The following is a 25,900-nucleotide window of genomic DNA, read 5'->3' on the forward strand; positions in this document are numbered from 1 at the left end:
TCGACGTCTTCGGGTAAGTCGAAGCGATCTAAGAAGTCCAAGAGGCGACACCGCTCTTCGGACTCCCCTCGTTGGTCACGCGACTCGGCCATTGGTCAGGGTGGACCCACCCCCGCAGCTCCCATCAGAGCCGCAGGAGCCGCGTCCGTCCCCATACCCGCCGGTCCCTGGGACTGACGCGACTCCGGCGGAGGTCAGTGCCTTCCTCTCGGCCATGAGGGGCCTGGCTCCGCCGTCGACGCCTGCCAGCGCGCCTTCGGGCCCCGCGGGCTCGACTGGGCGACCTCGCGTGCCGGCGGCTCCGGCGACGACTTCGGTCCCGACGCCGCAGGTCCCCGAGGGATCCAGGCCTGGATCTCTGCCAGCGCTGGTCGACCTCACGACGCCTCCTCCGCCGGCGCCGACACCGGTTCCGCCCCCGGCGCCGTCTCCTTACGACGCCGTTTTCCAGTTTAGCCCCTGTCCGGGCCCGGCGCCGCTAGACGCCGCACCCGACGCCGATAGATGAGCGTTTCATCTACCGCCCGGCTCCGATCATTTCTCCTGTTTATCAGGAATCGGATGACGGGGGCGACTGGGAGGGGTCTGAGGACCCTATGGCCATACAGAGCCAACTTTCACAGGACTGGGCAGACGAACTGGGGAATGCTAGTGGTCTGGACACTTCCCCGGATGCTGGTTTCATCTCTCCTCCAACTGTGGCCTCGGAGGAAGGTGCAGCTTTTTCAGTGGTGCTGCGCAAGGCGGCCGCAGCCCTGGGGCCGTGAGGACTAACGTCCTCACAGAGGTGCTTCAACCGTCAGCAAGCTCCACCTAGCCTCTGCTGCAGTTCAATGAGGCCCTCATAGACGTTCTGCAGGGCAATTGGTCCAAGCCCTCCACAGTTCCTCCTGTGGATCGGAACGTGGCCCGGCGCCACCGCCCTGCTCCGGGCGACCCCAGTTTCCTGTCCCAACACCCCACCCCCTAGAGTCTGGTTATCGAGGCCTCCACTTCCCAATCCTCCTTCCCGTCCGCCCCTCTGGATCGGGAATCCAAGAGGCTAGAACAGTTCGGAAAGAAGCTGTTCTCTTCCCTGAGTTTGGGCCTGCGGTCTTTGAACTCCGCTTGCCTCTTGGACTGTTTCTTCCACTCTATTTGGGATACGTTGGAGAACATGCTGCCCCTGTGTCCGGAGGAGGCCCGGACACGTCCCTCCCAGGCGCTTGGTGACGGGCGAGGTGCAGCATGACATGCCATACGGTGTGGACTAGACACATCGCTGGGTAGGGCGATTTCCACCACGGTGGCGCTCCGGCGCCACGCCTGGCTGCAGTCCACGTCTTTTTCCGGGGATGTCCAGAGTTCCCTCATGGATATGCCCTTTGATGGCACTCGCCTTTTTGGTGAGAAGGCTGATAGTGCGCTGATTCGTTTTAAGGACTCCCGGGCTACGGCCAGGTCCTTGGGTCTCTCGGCCCCACGGCTGCAAACTTCCGCCTTTCGCCCCTTTCGTGGCCAAAAAAGGGGCGCCTCCTTACGTCCGCCTAGCCACCGGCCGCAGACCCAACCTGCACGCGGTCGCGGACGTGGATTCCGCTGTGGCGGTACTGGAGGACAACGTGCCGGTCAGTCCACATCCACCCCGGCAGCATCCACCTCAAAGCCCTCCTAGTCTGAGCTTCCAGGCCCATTCCACGCCAGTGGGCAGCAGAGTTCGCCATCACCTGCTCCACTGGCGATCCATCACTTCGGACAGGTGAGTGCTGCAAATCGTCCGAAGGGGCTACTCCCTCCCCTTCGAGACGACCCCTCCAGTCCTGCCACCGCAGTGCCACCGTATATCGGAGGATCACTTGAATCTTCTGCGGGAGGAAGTTACGGCCCTCTTGTCCAAAGAGGCCGTCGAGCGCGTTCCTGGTCCAGAAGTAGGCCGTGGTTGCTATTCCCACTACTTTCTGGCTCCCAAGAAGGGCAAAGGGGGCCTACGCCCTATCTTGGACCTCAGGAGCGTCAACGCCTTCCTCCGGAAGGAATGGTTCAAGATGCTGACTTTAGCTCAGGTTCTAGCTGCCCTCGACCCTGGAGACTGGATGGTTGCGTTGGACTTGCAGGAAGCCTATTTTCACATCCCCGTCCTCCCGACCCACCAGCATTACCTGCGGTTCACGGTGGGTCAGGAGCACTTTCAGTTCACCGTGCTCCCCTTCGGCCTCACCAGTGCCCCTCGGGTGTTCACGAAAGTGATGGCGGTGGTCGCAGCTCATCTGCGTAGATCGGGGGTTCCAGTCTTCACCTATCTCGACGACTGGCTGTTGAAGGCGGGCTCGCCCCAGGCAGTCGTCTCCCACCTCCAGACTACGGTGGATCTCCTGCATTTGCTGGGGTTTTCCATCAACGTGCCAAAGTCACAGCTGAGTCCCTCTCAGAAGCTCCTTTTCATCGGAGCGGTTCTCGATTCGGCGCAGTTCCGGGCTTATCCTCCGGAACAGCGGGTCCGGGATATTCAGGCTCTGATTCCCATCTTTCGGCCTCTATCCTGGGTTTCGGTCAGGTTGGTGCTGCGGCTTCTGGGGCTGATGGCCTCCTGCATCCTGTTGGTGCATTACGCCAGGTGGCGAATGCGGGCTCTGCAGTGGGACCTGAAGTTTCAGTGGGCCCAGCATCGAGGCAACCTGTCCGACCATGTCTTGATCTCGGACGGCACTGCAAAACAGTTGCAGTGGTGGCTCGCGGACCGCGATTGGGTCAGGGGCAGATGCCTCTCCCTACCCCAACCGGAGCACGTAGTAGTGACGGATGCGTCCCTCCTGGGATGGGGGGGCCATATGGGAGAGGCGGAGATCAGAGGCCTCTGGTCACTGGCGGAGTCTCACCTCCATATCAACTTGTTGGAGCTGAGAGCGATCCGGCTACCACTGAAAGCCTTTCTTCCCTCTGTCCGGGGAAGTGTTGTGCAGGTGTTCATGGACAACACCACCGCCATTTGGTATTGCAACAAACAGGGCGGGGTGGGTTCGTTGACCCTTTGTCAGGAGGCTCTACGCCTCTGGACATGGCTGGAACACCAGGGCATCATCCTGGTGGTTCAACATCTGGCGGGCTCTCTGAACGCCAGAGCAGACTAACTCAGCCGCCGGTGCATGATGGATCACGAATGGCGTCTGAACTCGGACGTGGCGCAAGGTCTCTCTCTGCAGTGGGGAGGGCCTTGGTTATATCTATTCGCCACCGAAGAGACCGCTTGTCGCTGCAGCCACGGGTACCAGGAGACCTCGAGGACGACCAGGACCAGGAGGCGAGCTGTCCCACGAAGGCTCTTGCTGTCGGCGGCGTCGAAGTCAAACTAGGACTCACCAAGCCTTGGCAAGCGGAACCCACGAAGAACGGAGGACTTGCTTCTGGTGAAGACCAGGAAGGTCTGGGGTGCTTCTCTTTTGCAAAGAAGCGGGGGCCAGTCTGGAGGAGCCAAACCAGCAGTGAAGATTTCAAGGTGTGTCGTCACAAAGGCCGCTAGCCAACGGGCAAGCAACCGGACAGACGCGGCAGGCAGGAAAATGCAGAAGGGCCCCACGCAGGACTCGTGAGGCCGCTAGCCAACGGGCAAGCAACCGGACAGACGCGGCAGGCAGGAAAATGCAGAAGGGCCCCACGCAGGACTCGTGGAGTGTGGGGGGCTGATCTTCGGTGCAGATGGTGCTTGGGGTTGGGGCTTCTCAATCCCCGGTGCACAACTTCGAGAGTGCCTCAGAAGCTGGCCTGGAAGATACTCGCCACTTTTCCCAGGTAGCCGGTACCACGTCTCTCGTCGCCTCCACGGATCTCAGCTCGGCTGTGGATGTGGATCAAGGTCGGAGAAGTCTGGAAGGCAAGGCTCTGGTCGGGCTCTGCAGTCGGTCCCTCGTAGAACTTCAGCAAAGCAAAGGGTAGTCTCTTGATGGTTCCTGTTTGCACAGGGTAGCCACTCCTTGCCCACAAGGGAGATTCTTCAGTCTTCTTCTTTCGTCGAATGTCGAAGGTCCAGAGTTTCTGTTCAAGTTGCAGGTTCAGGATAATCTAATCTTCTGGGGCCCAGCTACCACTCTTATACTAATCTGGGGGGCTGGGTTGCCTGCTAGGTCACGCCTTATGGGTGGGACCTGGGAGGGGGGTGGTTGCCTTCCCTTTGTCCAGTTTCGCGCCAGGACTGGGGCTGGAGTGCCCCAGCACCGGTTTGAACTGGACTATGCACGGGACACCTTGTGTGCCCCAGGCATGTCTCATTCTTTTCATCCCTCCCTGCCCCAATACACTAAATCCTGTCTGGGGTGGTGCTCGCACCTCCCAAGGCAGGAAACCTATTGTCCAAGCCTCCCTTGCCGGGATCACTCCCAGCAGCAGGAGGTCAGACTCGTGTCTGTGGCAGCAGCATCCATGTTGTGATGCTGGGGCTCTGGTTAACTTTAACCAGGTAAGTAGGTTACAACATGTCTTCTCCCTCTAGAAGGCAGGGATAATATCCTCAACCCCAGAAATGGAATGGGGGTATTTTTCCAAAGTGTTAGACACCTTACACGACATGTTTTGATAAAGCCAAACCATAGTTACCATAACCGTTTAAGATTATAAGGTACTTTAAGAGTATATGGTAGGCTATATCATAGAACAGCTATAAGGACATGGTTCCGAAAGCTGCAGACAGGCTCAGCTCATGCTAGAGCACCATCTCACATGTTACCAAGCACTCTGCCTCCAGGATTGTTAAGGCCTGCCATAGGAGTGGCTGATAGGTACACATGTGTCTATATATATGGGTAGATATAGGTATACTATATCTAAGCAAGGGGTGCTTACACGACCTTGCCCCAGCTGAGTGATCAGTCAGTTGTGTCTGATTGGAAGGCCAGACCAGTGGTGGCATAATACATGCTGCAGCCCCTGGGAGGCCTAGGGTACACCTATGCCCTGGGTACCTAGGGTACACTGTACAGGGTCCAATAAGGTGATCCTTACCAATTGGGTATGTTCCTAGGGTACATGGAGTCCATTTTAGAGAGAGAGCAGACAGCCTGAGACCCTGAATGGCAGGATCTTAGGCCAACTAAGTCGAAAAACCAGCTAGACACTAGGCAAAAAGTTGGGGGTAACCATAGTCAGATACCCACCTTCCTGCACCAGTGGTCTGAACACCTCCCCTGACACTGGCTTCATCTCTCCTCCAACTGTGGCTTCGGAGGAAGGTGCTGCATTTTCCGTGGTGCAGCGCAAGGCGGCCGAATCCCTTGGGTTGGAGCTGCCTGCTGTGGCCGTGAGGACTAACCTCCTCATTGAAGTGCTTCAACCGTCAGCAAGCTCCTCGGAGCCTCTGCTGCAGTTTAATGAGGCACATTAGTAGACGTTCTAAAGGGCACTTGGTCCAAGCCCTCCACAGTACCTCTTGTGGATCTGAACGTGGCCCGGCGACACCGCCCTGCTCCGGGCGATCCCAGCTTTCTGTCCCAACACCCCACGCCTGAGAGCCTGGATATCCAGGCCTCTACGTCCCAATCCTCCTTCCCGTCCGCTCCCCTGGATCGGTAATCCAAGTGGCTTGAACAGTTCGGTAAGAAGCTGTTCTCTTCCCATAGTTTGGGACTGCGGTCCTTGAATACCGTTTGCCTCTTGGACGTTACTCTCACTCCCTGTGGGATACGGTGGAGGACGTGCTGCCCCAGTGTCCGGAGGAGGCCCGGACAAGGCTCGCCCAGGTTCTTGCCGACGGGCGGGATGCAGCGCGACATGCTATTCGATGTGGACTAGACACTACGGACTCGCTGGGTAGGGCGATGTCAACCACGGTGGCGCTCCGCCGCCACGCCTGGCTACGGTCCACGTCTTTCTCAGGGGATGTCCAGAGCACCCTCATGGATATGCCCTTTGATGGCAGTCGCCTTTTTGGCGAAAAGGCAGATAGTGCGCTGGCGCGCTTCAAGGACTCCCGGGCTACGGGCAAGTCCTTGGGCCTCTCGGCTCTGCAGCCGCAAACTTCCGCCCCTTTCATGGCCAAGGGAGGGGCGCCCCCTCACGTCCGCCTAGCCACCGGCCGCAGACCCAACCTGCACGCGGTCACGGACGTGGATTCCGCCGAGGCGGTACTGGGGGACAACGTGCTGGTCAGTCCACATCCGCCTCAAAGCCTTCCTAGTCCGTGCTTTCAGGCCCATTCCACGCCACTGGGAGGCAGTGTTCGCCATCACCTGCTCCACTGGCGCTCCATCACGTCGGACAGGTGGGTGCTGCAAATCGTCCGAAGGGGCTACTCCCTCCCCTTCGAGACGACCCCTCTAGCCATGCCACCGCAGTACCACCGTATGTCAGGGGATCACTTGAATCTTCTGCGGGAGGAAGTGCCTGGTCCAGAAGTAGGTCGCGGTTGCTATTCCCACTACTTTCTGGTTCCCAAGAAGAGCAAAGGGGGCCTACGCCCTATCTTGGACCTCAGGGGCGTCAACGTCTTCCTCCAGAAGGAACGGTTCAAGATGCTCACTTTAGCTCAGGTTCTGGCTGCCCTCGACCCTGGAGACTGGATGGTAGCGTTGGACTTGCAGGATGCTTATTTTCACATTCCCGTCCTGCCGGCCCACCGGCGTTACCTGCGGTTCACGGTGGGCCAGGAGCATTTTCAGTTTACCGTGCTCCCCTTCGGCCTCACCAGTGCCCTTCGGGTGTTCACGAAAGTGATGGCGGTGGTCGCAGCTCATCTGCGCAGATTAGGGTTTCCAGTCTTCCCCTAGCTCGACGACTGGTTGTTGAAGGCGGGCTCGCCCCAGGCAGTCATCTCCCACCTCCAGACTACGGCCTACCTACTGCATTTGCTGGGGTTCTCCATCAATGTGCCGAAGTCGCATCTGAGTCCCTCCCAGCAGCTCCTCTTCATCGGAGCAGTTCTGGACTCGGAGCGGTTCGGGGCTTATCCTCCGGAACAGCGGGTCCGGGATATTCAGGCTCTAATTCCCATCTTTCGGCCTTTATCCCGGGTTTCGGTCAGGTTGGTGCTGCGGCTTCTGGGTCTAATGGCCTCCTGCATCCTGTTAGTACGTCACGCCAGATGGCGGATGCGGGCTCTGCAGTGGGACCTGAAGTTTCAGTGGGCCCAGCATCGGGGCAACCTGTCCGACCATGTCTTGATCTCGGAGTGCACTGCAAGACAGTTGCAGTGGTGGCTCACGAACTGCGATTGGGTCAGTGGCAGATGCCTCTCCCTACCCCAACCGGAGCACGTAGTAGTGACGGATGCGTCCCTCCTGGGATGGGGGGGCCACATGGGAGAGGCGGAGATCAGAGGCCTCCGGTCTCCAGCGGAGTCTCGGCTCCATATCAACCTTCTGGAGCTGAGTGCGATCCGACTTGCACTGAAGGCATTCCTTCCCTCTGTCTGGGGAAGTGTAGTGCAAGTGTTCATGGACAACACCACCGCCATGTGGTATTGCAACAAACAGGGCGAGTGGGGTCGTGGACCCTTTGTCAGGAGGCTCTGCGCCTCTGGACATGGCTGGAACATCAGGGCATCACCCTGGTGGTTCAACATCTGGCGGGCTCTCTGAACGCCAGAGCCGACGAACTCAGCCGCCGGTGCATGATGGATCACGAATGGCGTCTCAACTCAGACGTGGCGCAAGGCCTCTTTCAGCAGTGGGGAGAGCCTTGGTTAGATCTATTCGCCACCGAAGAGAACGCGCAATGTCAGCAGTTCTGCACGTTGGAGTTTCCAAGGCGGCACTCGCTCGGGGACGCCTTTCGTCGCGAGTGGAGTTGCGGTCTGTTGTATGCCTTTCCGCCTATACCACTTCTGCCCAGAGTGCTGAAGAAGATCAGGCGCGACCGGGCCCAAGTCATCTTGGTGGCTCCAGATTGGGCAAGAAGATACTGGTATCCCGAGCTAGTCAGTCTGTCAATCGATCCCCCGATACGACTGCCTCAGGAGGACCTTCTGTCGCAGCAGCAGGGGACGGTCCTCCACCCGAACCTGTCCAGCCTCCACCTCCATGCGTGGAGATTGAGCGGCGACAGTTGATGCCATTTGACTTGCCTCCTGAAGTCTGTGATGTTATTCTGGCAGCCAGGCGTCCCTCCACAAAATCGGTATACGCCTGCAGGTGGAGCAAATTTGTGGCATGGTGCACAGCAAAGGCTGTGGATCCCCTTTCCGCCCCTCTTTCTGAGGTTCTCCTCTTTCTTCTTTCTCTGGCCCAGCAGGCCTCTGCTCTGGGCACCCTGAAAGGTTATCTTTCTGCTATTTCTGCTTTCTTACGGCTTCCTGATCAGCCTTCTCTTTTCAAATCCCCTGTTGTTTCTCGCTTTCTTAAGGGCATTACTCACATGTTTCCTCCTGTCCCTTTCGTAATGCCTCAGTGGGATTTGAACCTGGTCTTGGCATATCTGATGTGCGCTCCCTTTGAACCACTTCATAATTGTCCCCTTCGTCTTCTGACTCTTAAGACTGCTTTCCTGGTTGCCATCACCTCGGCTAGCCGGGTGAGTGAGCTCCAGGCTCTTTCTTCTAAGCCCCCTTTTCTTTCTGTTCATCCAGACAAGGTTGTCCTCCGGACTCGTCCTTCCTTTCTTCCTAAAGTGGTGACTGCCTTTCACATCGGGCAGTCTGTCACGTTGCCCACCTTCTTTCCGCATCCTTCGAAGGAGGAAGAGAGGCTCCACCGTCTGGACCCAAAACGAGCGTTGTCCTTTGATCTGGACCGCACCAAACCGTTCTGGGTGGACGACCAACTCTTTGTTGGCAACATGGGCGCTAAGAAAGGGCGGGCGGTACACAAGCGAACCATCTCGTGGTGGGTCGTATTGTGTATAAAAGCTTGTTACTCCTTGGCTAAAAAGGATCCTCCTGTAGGGCTGAGGGCCCGTTCCACTCGGGCCACAGCGGCGACAACTGCCCTGGGCTGGGGAGTCCCCTTGCAGGACATCTGTCAGGCAGCAACGTGGGCCTCGCTGCACACGTTTCCCAAACATTATTGCCTGGACAGCAAAGTCCGGAGAGACGGCTTCTTTGGCAGTTCAGTTCTCTGGGACTGGTGTGATCTTGGTTCGCAGACCCACCACCGGGGTTGGTATTGTTGGGGTATCTATTCTAAGGTAAGGAATCTATCACTAACGTGTTTCTTTCAGATGAACAAGTTACTTACCTTCGGTAATGATATATCTGTAAGAAACATTAGTTAGTGATAGATTCCTTACCGCCCACCCATCCTCACCGTTCTGCGAACTGATTTCTAGGGTTAAGGTCATCCCTTTCAGGGCCCTAGTTTCAATGCACCAGTCATCAGTATCTTGCATGGCTCTGTGTTCCTGGCGCGGAAAGTCGTGTACAAAAGTGACGTCAGCGCGCGAGGGCAGCGTCTAAGTAGCTGCCGCGACGTCATCTCGGCGACGCCAACGACGGGCGCGGAGCCACATGACGCCACCTTCCGACGCGCAGGGGTACGAAAACTTTCCGGATCCAGTCTGATGCCTGGGGGTAATTCTAAGGTAAGGAAACTATCACTAACTAATGTTTCTTACATTACGGTTATTGTTACCGAAGGTAAGTAACTTGTTCATTAATACATAGGTTGTGTTGCAAAATTCGTTGCTTGTTGCAGAAATAATAGTTGCAAATCATGCAATTGTTTTGCAAACAGTTATTAGTACATCTGTCCCCCACCTCTTAAACCAGCCTTAAACCAGAGTTGTAACAATGTGTGGCTGTGCATTATCCGCCTTATCAGAGCTGCTGGTTTCCAAAAGACTGTAAGTGCAAAAGGCAGGCCAAAGGGAAAACCGCACTCTGCCCTGAAATGATGGCGTCCGCCTGGGAGGGATTCCACCACTCTTACTGATGAAAGACTGCCCCTGAGGGAGAAGTCTAATTGTGTATTCATTAAAGAACTGTTGCATAGAAACTGTGATGTTTGTTGGATTTTCTGCTATCAAATTTGATACTTTTAGGGCATTTGTGTTTTGCTTTGATTCTCAACAAGTCTACCCACAACTCGTTTCTTAGCCTCAACCCATTTACCACAATTCTATCAGGGGTTTCTCCTGGGCTGTCTTTCCATTCATTCTCAAGCAGCCAGAGTGCAGCCCTTCAGCTCACCTCCCCTTTGGTTGCCTGGAGGACTCATTCTCTATACTTGCATATACTACGAACATCATCCACCTAGGATCATCTTCATGCAGGCCTACAGACCTAACTGAATTTATATGTGCATTCTGGGGATCAAGCTGAACAAGTAGCTTTCCTTTTGTTTGATGCCCACAGTGACATCGTAAAGCACTAATGGGTATTGTTACTGTGTTTGTCATTGGTATTGGAAATAATGGATGGAAAACTGATGTCTGTATGCCAGAGAGGGTGCTTTATTGGGGTGGCAACGTCAGAGACATCACTTCCACCAGTGACACCTACCGTCAAGGAAGAGATAAGGGAAAAGCTTTCAAGCCCAGTCCGGTGCCTGGAGGAGTATTCAAAAAGTGAATAATCTACAGGTAGATAGAGCATTCACCAGAAATATAAGTTCGAGGCATGTGGGCTGCTGAATTCATATCTGTGCATAGATCGCCGCCTAGTGTTGGGTCCGGATGTTTGCACGTTGTTGTCCTGGAAGAGTCTTCGAAGTATCCTGAGATAGGTGACTCCTCCCCTGGACCACAGTGCGCATGGGCATCCTCTCCATCCTCAGATTGTTTTTTTCCGCCATTGGGTTAGGATGTGCTTATCTTGACTCAAGTTAGGAAAATTTAGTTTAAGGCCAAAAGGCCTTTAGTTTTCGTCGGTACTATTCCCGCTCGGCATCGACGGCTTACTTGCTAGTTTAGCAAACTTATCAAGTTTTTTCGGATCTGTTTAATCCGACCATCGACCTTACATCGAAGATGGAATCGAGGACCCCATTCAAACGGTGTCCTGTTTGCCACGCCAAATATCCACATATCGACGTCCACCCGGTGTGCAACAAATGCCTCTCGCCGGATCACGACGAATCGAAATGTATGGCCTGTGCCCGATTCCGATCCAAGAAGACTCTCCGGAATCGACGGGCAGCGAGATTAGAAGCGCAGCAATCGGCACCGGCCCCGACCAACATCTTCAGCACCGAGGACGAAGATATTGAAAGCGTGGAAGACATAAACTCCAGCCCCGCTTCCGAACACGATTCCCGATCGGAAGACGCAGAGGAAGCGCTTTTTCACAGGGAAGAAGCCGACGATGAGGTAGGAGACTACGATGAGGCCTTTGGGGCCGAAGAAGATAGCTCTGGTGAAGAGCAGGGCCTACCCGTCCAAACGGAGGCTATCAAAGTGCGTCAGTCTACGGCTCCGGTCGAGGGATCGCCTTCGGGCCTTACCCGAGATCAATCCCACAGTTCTTCGGCCCCGCCTTCTGGCCCGGCCTCGAACATCCAGCGAGAGCCATTATTACCGAAAAAGACTGGTTTCCCTTCAACGAAACCGAAACCAATCGTCGCACCGGTTCAACAGAAACCGAAAGTGAAACTGGCAGTGGTCGGCTCGAAGACCTCCACTCCTTCGACGCCAGCCAAAACCATCGGCTCCGAACGCACAAAAAGGGATTTCGGCGCCGAACTCGCTGCAGCGGATGTCGGCACCGACCCGAATAGGAAGGCCATCGGTACCACCAAAGCACCTCGGCCCCCGGCACCGAAGCAATCGGCCCCGACCACCAAGGTTAAAATGGCCGCTCCATCGGAGTCCACTTCCAAGGCAGCGACTAGGGTCCAGTCATCGACGCCGTCGACTGCTACTACCTCTCCTCGACTCGATGACCCTGTGGCTCCGAAGAAGTCCACGCCTACCTCTACAGAACCACTCGGCACCAAAGAACCTTCGGCGTTCTCGGTGCGCCAAGTTGCAGCGTCATTGCAACGCATCAGAGAACAGGCAGCCCTCCAGTCCACGTCGGGCTCCGACCCGAAAAAGACTCCAAAGGCACCTTCGGCACCAACCAACATCACTTTTGGTTTGCCGCCGTCCACAGCGCCAAAAATGTTCGAGATCCGAACACGTGTCACCCAGACAAGGTCCCCATCTACTGGACACTCTCCTACTGGGCCTTCACCGTCCCAATTCATCGACGCCGACACCGGCAGACTCATGCTCCGAAAACGGAAGGTCACGCCAGACCAGGCTTTGGACTCTTACAGAATCCCTCTAAAGCAGAAACTGCCAGCAGAATCTGAACCGGTTCTATATGAACGCCTGCACACCTCCTATCCAGATCCCCAGTCCTTTTCTCCGACGCCCTCCGACACGGACGCAATGGAGGATTACATGGGTGATGATACCACCTACCCCAGGGATATAGATCCTGAGGAGCAGCAGGACCCAGATCAAGCTTGGGATGACCCTGCAGACCCGGGTGCCACAACAGATACCCAGGACACGCAGCTTTACGGCGCAAAAACATCTCCCACAGAGGACACTGCTGCTTTCAATGCCCTCATAGAACGTGCTGCAGCCAATCATGGAGTGCAACTCCACTCTGACACAGTTGAGGACGACTTCTTGGTGGACACTTTCGCTTCCTCAGAGAGGACTGTCAAGACTCTGCCCATGTTAAAAGGTGTTCTCAAGCCAGCAAAGGACATTTTCAAGGAAACAACCAGGGCACGGGTGATAAACCCCAGGATTGAGAAAAAATACAAACCTGCGCCCGGGGACCCTATGTACATTAGAGGTCAGTTACCTCTGGACTCCATGGTGGTTGCTAACGCTCGCAAACGAGCGCACTCGCAAACAACTGGTGATGCTCCTCCCCCGGACAAAGAGTCCAAGGTGCTGGAGACCTCCGGCAAAAGGATTGCAGCCCAAGCAGCAAACATCTGGCGCATTGCCAATACACAGGCACTCCTGGCTCGCTACGATCGTTCACACTATGACACGCTAGAGTCACTACTCCAACATCTACCAGACGAGTACAAAGAGGCAGCAGAGCTCCTCATCAGAGAGGGACAACTTCTTACAAACGCATCCATTAAGTGTGCACTAGATGCTGCCGACACAGCTGCGAGGGCGATAAACACCAGCGTCATGTTACGCCGACACGCTTGGTTAAGAATCTCCGGATTCAAACCTGAGATTCAAAATAACATCCTAAATCAGCCTGTCAACCCCGACTACTTATTCGGACCAGAATTTGACACCACCTTAGAAAAGATCAAAAAGGACACTGACACTGCAAAGTCAATGGGGGCTCTGCAAACGCAGACATTTCGTAGCGGCTCCTTTCGTCGCCCCGGAAATAGGGGAGCGGCTAGAGGACAGGGGTCACAGCAAATATACAATAAAGGGGGCACACAGAGTACCTACGATAAAAACAACAGAGGTGGCTCCAGCACCAAGGGCAGAGGACGCGGTTACGGCAACACCAGGTCCTCACCCAAGAACAAACAGTGACGCCCTCTCCCTTCCCCCCGACCACATAACACCTGTCGGGGGGAGACTCCAGCGGTTCCTGTCCACATGGAATGCCATCACCACGGACAGGTGGGTCAGGGATGTTATCCAGCACGGTTACTGTCTCGAATTAACCTCCACTCCACCCACAATACCGCCAAGGCACCGTCCTATGTCCTCAGAGCATTTAGCATTATTGCAGCAGGAAGTGCTAAGTATGCTGCAAAAAGGTGCAATAAAGGTCGTGCCCGTCCACCAGCAAGGGACAGGGGTGTACTCTCTGTACTTCTTAATACCAAAGAAGGACGGGTCACTCAGACCTATACTAGACCTGAGACCCCTCAACCACTACATTCTCTCAGAGCATTTCCATATGCTCACCCTACAGCAGGTTCTCCCGCTGCTCAGACAGGGAGACTTCCTAGCCACACTAGACCTCAAAGATGCGTACTTCCACATCCCCATACACCCGTCACACAGGAAATATCTCAGGTTCACTATTCAGGGGCAGCACTACCAATTCAAAGTCCTCCCCTTCGGTGTGACAACAGCACCCAGAATTTTTACCAAGTGCCTAGCTACAGTGGCTGCACATCTACGGAGACAACACATTCATGTCTACCCTTACCTGGACGACTGGCTTCTTCAGGCAAAGTCAGCCCAGCAATGTGCCAACCACATGTCCCTCACCATTCACCTTCTTCACAGTCTGGGATTCTCACTAAATTACCCAAAATCACATCTCCAACCCGCACACGTACAACAGTACCTAGGTGCGACCATAGACACTCTGGCAGCCACAGCTCAGCCAAATTTAGTGAGGATCAACAGCATGCAGATGCTGATTTCAAAGTTCAAACCTCAACACTCCCTTCCTGCGCGAGTGTTCATGCAGTTGATAGGCATGATGGCCTCCTGCATTTTCATAGTCCCACACGCGAGACTACATATGCGCCCGCTTCAGGAGTGCTTGGCACGTCAATGGAATCAGGCTCACGGGCAATTAAAAGACCTAGTGTTGGTGAGCGGTCGGGCATACAACTCTCTGCATTGGTGGAATCCACAAAACCTTTGCAAGGGCCGACCGTTCCAAGAGCCTGTTCCGCAATTAATACTGACGGCGGACGCGTCTCTCCAGGGATGGGGAGCTCATGTACTCAATTACACAGTGCAGGGACTATGGACAATACAACAAAAGAAGATGCACATCAACCTTCTGGAACTGATGGCAATCTTCCTAGCCATGAAGGCATTCAAAGTACACTTGTGCAACAAAGTCGTGTTGATCCGGACGGACAACGTGACTGCCATGTACTACATACAGAAGCAGGGAGGAACACACTCTCCACAGTTGTCTCATCTGGCTCAGAGCATGTGGAAGTGGGCCATTCAGAGGAACATATTCCTCATGGCGGAACACCTCCCCGGCAAGGACAACCAGATGGCGGATCTGCTCAGCAGACACAGCCACCAGATGCACGAGTGGGAGCTACATCCGTCAGTACTCCAACCGTACTTCCAACAGTGGGGTCATCCAGAGATAGACCTATTCGCCACACACGAAAACGCAAAATGCCAAAGCTTTGCCGCCAGGTTCCCACATCCACAGTCGCAGGGCAATGCGATATGGATGACCTGGTCCGGCAGATTTGCGTACGCTTTTCCCCCAGCGCCATTGATACCGCTGGTGGCACGCAAACTGCGAAGCACTCACTGACACTCATCCTAGTTGCTCCCACATGGGCGCGCCAGCCATGGTACACCACCTTTCTAGAACTTTCAGTGGTGCCGCATCAAAGGCTGCGGATCAAACCTGCACTCTTAACGCAGAACCATGGCGAAATTCAACACCCAGATCCGCAACAGCTGAACCTGGCAATCTGGCTCCTGAAGTCTTAGAGTTTGGCTACCTAAACCTGCCACCTGACTGTATGGAGATCATTAAGGAGGCCAGGAGACCCACTACCAGAGCCTGCTATGCAGCTAAATGGAAGAGGTTTGTCATCTACTGCAACAACAATGACATTAACCCACTAGACGCATCCATTCAAAATATAATCTGTTACCTCTTACACCTATACCGATGCAATCTGGCATACACCTCAATACGTATCCATTTGACCGCAATAGCAGCCTATCTCCAGAACAGGCAGCACCTCTCCTTGTTCAAAGTGCCTGCCATCAAAGCTTTCTTGGAGGGACTTAAACGAGTAATTCCCCCAAGACACCCACCAGCACCGGTGTGGAACCTCAACTTGGTCCTCACCCGACTAATGGGTCCACCCTTCGAACCTCTCCACTCATGTGAGATTCAATTCCTCACCTGGAAAGTAGCTTTCCTAGTGGCAATCACTTCGTTAAGAAGAGTTAGTGAACTCCAGGCACTAACCATTCAAGAGCCATTCATACAAGTTCACGCAAACAGGGTCGTACTTCGTACCAACCCCAAATTTATGCCTAAAGTAATATCACAGTTCCACATGAATCAAACTATAGAACTGCCTGTTTTCTTTCAAAATCCACAAAATGTAGCAGAGAGAATGCTCCATACACTAGATGTAAAAAGAGCCCTCATGTACTATATAGACAGAACTAAAGTCTTTAGGAAAACAAAACAACTTTTCGTTGCCTTTTCTCCACAACACAAGGGCAACGCCATTTCCAAAGCAGGTATAGCCAGATGGATCGTTAAATGTATTCAAATTTGCTATCAAAAGGCTAAACGCACATTAACAATTCCCCCACGAGCCCATTCAACACGTAAGTTAGGGGCGTCCATGTCTTTCCTGGGAAACATTCCTTTACAGGAAATATGTAGAGCAGCCACATGGTCCACTATACATACATTTACCAAACACTACCGTGTAGATGTACACTCAAAACAGCAGGCAGCTGTAGGACAGGCTGTTCTCAAAACTCTTTTTCAGACCGCTGCAGCTGGCACTGGTGGCCGCCGCTAATAGGAGGTACTGCTATGTATTCTATGCACAGATATGAATTCAGCAGCCCACATGCCTCGAACTGAATATGCTACTTACCAGTATGCATCTGTTCTTGGCATGTAGGGCTGCTGACATTCATATCGCCCACCCTCCTCCCCGGCGCCTGTAGCAGCTGCAGCTCTCAGAATTACTGTATAGCATGGCCATCACTTTCTGTATCTACTCCATCACTGCCACAATGGCGAAAAACAATCTGAGGATGGAGAGGCTGCCCATGCGCACTGTGGTCCAGGGGAGGAGTCACCTATCTCAGGATACTTCGAAGACTCTTCCAGGACAACAACGTGCAAACATCCGGACCCAACACTAGGCGGCGATCTATGCACAGATATGAATGTCAGCAGCCCTACATGCCAAGAACAGATGCATACTGGTAAGTAGCATATTCATTACTGTGGATAAATCACTTTCTATGTTTTTGCTGTGCTATACTTGACATCACCCCTGAAAAAGTCACGTTTCAAACCTTGCTACTTCTGCCATGGGCATATGTTCATTTCGAACTCCCACAAGATGTTCTTTTTTTTTTTTTTTTTTTTTTGAAAAACCTTTATTGATGTTTCAATCATTTACACGTATGGGCCTACAACCCCCCGGGGCCGGCCGCTAAATAATCAGGATAATAAAAGCGAATGTCAACACAGGCGGCACCTCGGAGAGCGAAGTCGTAAGTCCAATATAGTCCGGCCAATAAGCCGCGCAGGTAGGGCACCAGGAGAGAGAAGGTTTTTCATTTTATGATGAAACGAAAGAATAGGATCAGGTGCCAGACAATTTACTAACAGCGAGAAGGGCCAGGATAAGAGACCAACAATAAGCAGCAATACAGTTAGGCGATGGTGCAGGCGCGAGAAAATACGGATGGGGAAAGACATCAAAGGGAGTTGCGCCTACTGGTCCCCGTACCTAAAGCCCAGCGAACCCCCCAGAAACTGTGGCACACATGAAGAGCAAGCGATTCACAATCAGGGTGGTGTATCGCACTGATCCCAGAAAAAGAAAGCAAAAAGAGACAGTGGAGAAAAAGGAGGCCATGGAAAAGAAGATAAAGACGAAAGAGTCCCCTCCCCCATCCCCCCACCCTGCACCTCTGCAAATGAGTATGGCCCCACCCCCCAGCAGTGTGCCTGTCGCCCTGGAACTAGACCCGAAATATAGAAGAGACAGGGAAAAAGAGAGTGAAAAAGGGCCCACCCAGACGGGTGGGCGGAGAGAATATAATAAGTTGGAGGAGGGCCATCAAAACATATCCCCGGCTTCTCCCTCCCGCACGGTGAGGTCTCCCCCCAACAAACAAGTAGCGGTACCAAGCCGATCATATCAACAAAAATAGGGGAGGGGGGGGGGGGGATGGGAAGCATTACACACCAACTGTTCGAATGACCCCGGGAGTGCACAGCTATAAGTCCGCCTATCAATGAAGTGACCACCCTCGAAGGATCAGCCTCAGCCTTGACCGCTTTTTGCGATTCTGCCCATACCTGCCCCTTGACCCAGCACCATGTCCAATGTCCCAAGGTATAGGAGTGTCCAAAAACAGTTGGGAAACGCCGCACACAGGTGGGGTGGAAGTCTCTGGGCATCCGAACAGACCGCTTCATGGAGGGGCGTCTTTTCCAGTGCTGCCCCAGGATCTGCACTGCCCACAAGGACCTGAGGCCGGAGCAGCCAAATGAGATACACGTTGCTGGAAGTGTCCCTGGGCCGCCGGAGACCGCGCACGGGACAAGGCCACCATCTTCCGCGCAGGTCCAATACCTCCGGAACAGATCAAGTTCACAGTTGGCCGACCACACGGTAGCATACCGTCCGAAGTGTCCGGCTGTACACTAAGCGCGGGGGGGGCCACAACATCTTTCTCTTGTGGGCAGTGTGGAAAGCCACTGCGTATCTGTGGACCAGCATGCCGCCACTGTCCCAACGCTGTTACAACACCATCTAGCTTCCCCCCCAGGACCCCGGCGCCATGAGCAAAGGAGTAATGAAGGGCACCCAGGGCCTCCAGGAGGTCGCCATATCCCAGAGCGGCTCCCTCCGATCGCTCCGCCACACTACCAAAAGTCACACACCCCCAGTCCCGCTGCGTCCCAGCGGACAGGATGGCCGGCTGCATAATGACAAAATGGCCGCTGGGAAGGCCCGACTCGTGTAGGGGCCAGGACCAAGGGAACAACGCCTCGAGGGCCACGTCGCTGAAGACAAAGATCCCGGGACAGGCACAGATCCAGCCGTTGCGCGGTCACAGGCAACAGTCGCCTCCGCCACGGACCATCTCCCGCAAAGAGCCGGGAGCAGCCCGCAAGGATCAAGGCGGGCCAGGGACGGCGCCCAGGCAGCTCACCAACAAAGGCAGGGGCAAACGCCACAGAATCCGGAAATCGTACACCCGGGCATGCCCTCAGTCCGCAGCGCTCAGTAGAGGGGAGCGGCCACGGCAAAATGCAGGCCGAGGGGGGCTCCACTCCGGTGGACCGGCTCCACCCAGGCACCACAGGCCGCTGTTGTTCAACTGCCACCCGGCCAAGGTGCCCACTCGAGGTCCCGGCTTCGGGACCGCACGGGCCGCAAAGTTCGATCGCTGATTTCTCCGGTTGTATAGCAGTCAGAAACCTCGGAGTCACACGATCGGTTGCCACTTTCACTTACGAACACTTTCTCGTGGTGCAGAATAAGGATCTCTTGCAGGATATCCGTGCGGGGTGCGGAGGCTCACGGAGCCGGGAATCTACGCTGCCGTCTCGATCGCCATCTTGGCTCCTCCTTCCCACAAGATGTTCTTGAGGTGTTTTGGGCCCAAGAACAACCCAGAGTCATGTGAGCAGTGCTGCCTCGTGCACTCCAAGCTGGCCATAAAGGATCTAGAGGGCAATCTTTTTCATTGTGGCTGCGTGCAATGAGCGCTGGGCCTGGCATAATTTGTGTTTCATTTCAAGGTCCAAGTCTCACTCATCCCCCTCCTATAAGTTGTCAAGAGCAAGCACAAGAAGCACTGCAAGCAAGAGGGCTTCACAACAAGGCACCCTTTCCATCTCAGCGTTAGGTCTCTAGACCGTTCCCCTCCTCAAGCAGATCCTCCGTCTTTGGAACTGGTGGACATCACTCTGCCAGAAAAACTTACACTTATCTTGGCTTCCACACCAGCCCTTCTTTTCAAGAGTCTAATGCTCTACCCACTCTGAGGTATGTCTGTTAGCCCGCACAGGCTGGTATCTTTGAGTATGCAGGGAAAGTACACACCCCTACATTCATTCACACGACAAGTTGGATAAACAAGTAAACACTTCCCTGGAAACACTTGCAAAAGATCCTCATTAGCTAGTTAGTGCTTTACTGGGCAGTGACAGCCAAATAGAAGAGTGAGTGCTAAGCTTATATTTACTCTAGCTCTCACAACACATCACCAACCACCTGCTACTCTGTTCTTGAGGCTCTCTTAGTACATTGTGTTTTTTCATATTGTATGTCATTAATGTTATTTAGTGGCTTATAAGGCTGAAAGCACAAACTGAAATTGCACAAAATGCTGAAACCTTTTTCAAAAATGTTTTTTGCCATTTAAAACAAAATATATATATATATTTATTTTGTATATATAGCATTTGTACATATGACATCATAATTTAAATGTTGTATTTCAGCCACCAGAAATTGAAGTGGAGTCACAACTACATCTGTACGGCCACACAGCAGAGATCACCAGCTTAATTGTCTGTAAACCATACAGTGTGATGATCAGTGTCAGTAGGGATGGTACATGCATTATATGGGATTTAAACAGGTATTGCTATGAACAAATCAAACATGTTTACTTTGTAAAGCTGAATTTAAAGAGTCAATTTAAATATCGTATAATTGGAAGACAAGGGTGAGAGAGATTATATTGCCATTGCAGAAACTCAGTTGTTTCATTTTCTGACTTTGTACTCTACCACAGGCCTTACGTCTTCAGTTTGGAACTTTCCTAGCCCCTGCTAATGTTCTCTTCTTCGAACATTTTGTTCCTTTTGTTAGCTTGATTTTATGTGATGGTGCTTGTGTCATTCATGGCAAACTATTGACTATAATATGATTAGGGGTTCCGTCTGTAGAATTGCTTTGCGGTTGTTTGAGAGAGAGATTTATGCAACCGTCATGTCTTAGGAATGGCTTTTTCATCTTTTGCATTCAAAATCATTATCTGCTATATTTATTTGTGACCGACAGACACTTATAGATAAAGAGAGCTCTTCAGTTGAGCATTTCTTGTGATAGGTGTATGATGCATTTCAATGTGTGGCTGGGTAACTACATTTTCAAAGCAGAACTCTTGTTACAATTGTTAATAACATGAAAGTAATAATCAGCAAGTAATGATATCAATGCAGATAGAAATGCATAGTAAAAATAATGTAAGTGGTTGTAAATGGTAAGACATTTAACTTGTGTAAAAGCAAAAACAGATCGGCTGTGTAAGATTTACATTTATTTAATCATTGAAAACACTTTACTTGAATTGCTAGTGAATATGGCTATGAGTCAAATTGCTGCACCTCCCAATGTAGTGGAGAGGTTTTTATCTTTACATCAGTGGTGTCAGACCCAATTGTAGCGCCATTGACAAGTTATGACAGTTGTTGCTTAATTTCTGAGAAAAATGCTTCTTATAAAACACATATGTATATGTTGCATTCATTGATTTTTCAAGTCCTTTTGATTGTGTTGATCAAAACTTCAGGTTTGCAGCATTCCACAAATAATATATGAAATTCCTCAAAGTATTTCATAGTAGAGTCCTAATTAGATGAAATAATATGTTTCGACCAATATTAACCTAATACGGTGAAGAACCAGAACCTTTTAGGCCTGGCGGCGCAGGGTACGCCCAATGTCTCTGGAGTTCACCTGCTTCGCTACACAGAGACACGGGACACTCTGTCGGCGTTAGAAGATCAGATTTATTTAGCTGCAGCTAGTACAGTTATCCTAGAAGTACACAAAGTAGGTTCTCAGGAGACTGCCACTTCACTCTGTGGCGCATCAAGTTAAATACCATACAATGACACAATTATTAATAAAATGCCCTCCCAAAGCATACAAGAAAGAGCCAATAAGGAAAGTTGGAAAACAAGGTGGAACCAATAAGAAAGGTTTGAAAACAGAAGTGTCAGATAACTCGAAGAGACCTCTCCTCCAACTCTGTTTGTCATCCCACCCTCAAGCTAATACATTAACAGATTCATAACTAACTTGCAGGTGGCGAGATACGTTTGTGTGTGTTGGAGGACAGTCGTGAAACAAGAGAATGCTAGCAGGAGACAGTGAAGGCCAGTCGATAAGATAAAGTCAGGAAAGAATAGTGTGAGCCAACAGATAGTTGAAACAGGGATTTAGAAAAGCCAGACAGGGATTAGTGTACTCGGCTAGTTCTAACACCAGCTTTGCAAATAGAGGCCGAGGGCGTATTTCGACACCAGGCTACAGAAAAAGCAGAAAAACTTTGTTCGCCGTGCTGCCTGAGTGATGGCAACACAAAATGGCGGTGGGTCACAAAATGGCGGGTCGATACGATCGTGATCGAAAATCGAAGTTCCTCAGACCCTCCTTTTGCCAGAACTAAGGCAAGATAGACTCATGTTAATCTGAGTCCACGTCAATGGCCATGAGGTCATCGAGCTGTTGCTGTAACATCATTCTTATGTTTTCTGTTACTTTTGGCTTGGGTTTTGGGATGCACATAGTAGCACAAAGATCACAGGTTGCGGGACCACAGTGCATGCAAAGGCAACAGGAGAAAATAATGGTCAAGATTATACCAAGGAATGTCAATGCTTTCCAACCCCATTTAGACAGTAGTCCCCAAAACCATTCCGTTAAAGACCAATCTCCTTCGTCCTGATGAATAGACTCGGAGATTATGTGCAACTTGGAGATAGCTTGGTATACTGTTGGAGCGTCATTAGGTATGAAAATACAGCAACTTGACACGATCAATTTACATACTCCACCACGATCGGCAAGAACAAAGTCTAAGACAACTCGATTTTGTAGGGTCATAAGACGATCCGCCTGTAGTTCTGCCGTGATGTTACTTAAGGCTCCTACAGTGATGTCTATTGTAGTCTCTACGACACGGACCAATTGCCTTATATTTCTGCTGTTAGCCATTGGACCCAAGAAGGGAAGAAAGCCTTTAAGGAAATCTCCTCCCTCTTGTCCTGCTGTGTCCTTTGAATCAATAATCCCTCTGCCGTATCGGGTTTGGTGATGATTTGCGGAAGCAGTGTAAGTAGGGGGAAGTAGGAAGGCTATATAACAAGTACCAGAGAAACCCGTTGGTAACCAAGTATAAGCTCGATTATAGCAGATGAAATAGGTGCCTTGAGACGGCACTAGAGGAGGCGAGTTCTGAGAGGAATAAACGTACGTGTAGGAGCAGTTATTCCTTTGTTTAGTGTCAGAAGAGCGATCGTTTATCTGTAAGCAGAATTTGCCCTGATGTGGTATAGTCCAAATCGGCGAGGTTTTTCCTTTTCCAACCTTACTATTAAGACTGGACATGTATTGGGTGACGTTCCAATTAGTGTATGCTTTTCTTTCGTCAATGGAGATTTTACTGTTTTCCATGATTTTAGCCATAACTACCATACCCTTAATCAAAGAACTATGACTAAAATCCGGATAATTAATTTGTGAACTAACAGATCGTCTGAATTTGCTTTGATAAGCATTGGAGAAAATTACGAAGTAAGCCCAAGCAGAACCCTCATAAGAAAAAGGGAGAACTAGATATGGCATTCTGTGGTATGTGGCATAAGACCACACACCCAACAATTAGTTGTATTAACCACTAATTGATGCTGATGTAATAGTTGGATAAAGGAATTGTTATAGTATTCGGTTCTTCTGACGAGTTCATGTGAAGGAAGAGTATGAAAGAGGTGTGGAGAGATAGTAGAAGAAGACAAAGAAGAAGAAGGGGAGGCATCTTTTGGCTGCAAAGCATAAATTATCCAACTAATAAACGCCAAAACAATACACAATGATATAATAACACATAAAGTTATGCTGAAACGACTGTACATTATTTTACAGGATGCTTTTTTCATTTCTTCTTTTCTTTCTTTATTACCTAGTGTAGTTTCCATCTTACTAATGGATGCTCACGGCAATCTTCCTCAATCACTGAAGTCACGATGCTCTACCGTCCTATGACACTGAAGATCCTGCAGACCTATTGCCACTACTCAGGTCTTGACTTAGACTCCTACCGTGACCCTGCAACCGGGACAGAATACTACACAAGGAGAAGAGTCTTAAATGTTCTTTAGCCTGGGTCTCAAATTATAGTGCTCCTTCCCCGGAACATTTTGATCTTGGAACAATGTTCGTGGTTCAGTCGTATCCAAGCGACAATGTGATGGAATTGCCTCCTGTAAAATGTCGTCGTCCTCTTTTTCAGACAGTGTCCCATTCAGGTGTGCATCACTAAAAGGCACGAATCGTGGAGTCTTTTCGCTTTCACAGTCACCAATACCTCTGGGAACCCACTGATCAAAAGGCAAAGGCACTTTCTTGCAATGCACACCGTGAATCCAATTTTTCTTTCCTTTGACTTTAACTGCTGTTCTCGTGGTCAGCAAGACCATCCGGGGCTCCCGCCATCTGGGCTCCAAATTGCTGAACCTCTGAAAGTTCTTCACGCATACCCAGTCACCTGGTCGGATGGAGTGACCTGGGTCTGTGGAAGCCTCCGGCAGAGCACTCTGAATCTGTTGATGGAGAACACGCAATTTAGTCGTAAGGTTATGCAGATAATCAATTAACATTGGATATGGCAAGTCTGAGTATTTCTTAGGGCGAGGGATTCCCCATACGTTGGCCGGACGGCCAAACACCACTTCGTATGGACTAAGTCCCAAACGAGAGTGTATTGCAGTTCTGGTGGATAGCAGAGCTAACGGCAAAGCATCGGGCCAATTGAGTCCTGTACTTGCTTGAACCTTTGCTAACTTTAATTTCAAGGTTCCGTTGTAACATTCTACTAAACCCGCTGACTGTGGGTGATTTGCCGCATGGAACTTTTGTTTGAAACCAAGACCTGCACAAACTTTCTGCATGACTTGGCCAACAAATTCGCTCCCATTGTCACTCCAGACAATGCGCGGCAAACGAAACCTGGGGAAGAATTCTTTTAGAAGGATTTTAGCTGTGGATAAAGCTGTGTTGTCCTTTAGAGGATATGCTTCTATCCACCTTGAAAATGCGCATACTACCACCAGAACATATTTGAGGTTGTTGCATCGCTCCATATGAATGTAATCGATTTGCAACACCTCAAATGGATATGTCGGAGGAGCAAAGTAACCTGCTGGAGTTGGGGTTCCCTTTCCCGGATTGTACATTAAACAAACAATACAGTGCTTTACTACATTGTCTGCACATTTTGGGATATTCTCATTTTGCCACACTGGAGCCAGAAGTTTACAAATGCCTTTTGCAGAAGCCTCTTTCTGAATCGCTTTTACACTTTCCACTGTATTCTCATACATTCCTCTCTCTCTGACCCAATTCGCAGGTCCTGCCACATACATTCGACTCGTTGAATCTCTCGCTGTTTTCTTTGCTATTTCGTCTGCAAACGCATTTCCTCGACCAACATTATCCGTAATCTTTTTGTGTGCGCTACATTTCACAATCGCTATTTGGGTGGGTAAGGCAAGTGATTCAGGGAGATCAGTCACTAACTGACCATGTTGTATTTTGGTGCCATGTGAAGTGAGGAAACCCCTTTCCCTCCAGAGACGCCCGAAATTGACCGCTACACCAAAAGCGTATTGGCTGTCAGTATATACGTTCACTCTTTTCCCTTTCGATAATACACAAGCTCTTTTTAGTTCTATTAATTCTGCTGCTTGCGCTGAATTGTGTCTAATGCGTGCAGTTTCCACAATCGTATGTAAGGTAGTTACAGCATAGGCTGAAACTGTATCTCAATTAGGCATTTTGAAACAAGAACCGTCTACCCATAGAGTCCCATCTGGATTCTCTAGCGGTGTGTCTCTCAGGTCAATTCTTCCTTTTGTCTCTTCCTCAGTACGGAAGAAACAATCGTGTTGATCCTCAACACTCTCCTCATTTGGAAGGGGCAACAAAGTAGCTGGATTCAGGGTATTACATCGTTTGATGTGTATGAGACTAGCCAAAAGTGTCAGCTCGTAACCAGTTAAACGAGCACTTGTAAGATGCTGTGTTTTCGTTCTGTTTAGCAAAGTATCCACTGCATGTGGCACCATAACAATGAGAGTGTTATCCAACACCACTCCAGCAGACTGTCGGATAGAAATTGCTGATGCTGCTGTCGCTTTGAGACAACTGGGCAATGCTTTAGCTACAGGATCCAGCGTAGCCGAAAAATAGGCACATGGCCGCTGTTTGTCTCCTAATTGCTGCGCTAAAACTGACAATGCACAACCTTCTCTCTCGTGAACATAGAGCGTAAAAGGCTTAGTGTAATC

The 25,900-nt window shown here is 51.3% G+C and overlaps 1 protein-coding gene across 3 annotated transcripts in view; it reads left to right on the top strand.

Moving 5' to 3' along the window:
- Positions 1 to 25,900, top strand: part of LYST (lysosomal trafficking regulator) — a 3,752,809-nt gene that overhangs the window by 3,355,937 nt on the left and 370,972 nt on the right. For all 3 annotated transcript variants that reach the window (XM_085611970.1, XM_085611971.1, XM_085611972.1), the window contains one exon: positions 20,045 to 20,184. In XM_085611970.1, the coding sequence (XP_085468096.1) occupies positions 20,045 to 20,184 (140 nt within the window). The remainder of the gene's footprint in view (positions 1 to 20,044; positions 20,185 to 25,900) is intronic.

The sequence above is a fragment of the Triturus cristatus genome, chromosome 6 (assembly GCF_964204655.1).
Source record: "Triturus cristatus chromosome 6, aTriCri1.1, whole genome shotgun sequence".
Taxonomy (NCBI): domain Eukaryota; kingdom Metazoa; phylum Chordata; class Amphibia; order Caudata; family Salamandridae; genus Triturus; species Triturus cristatus.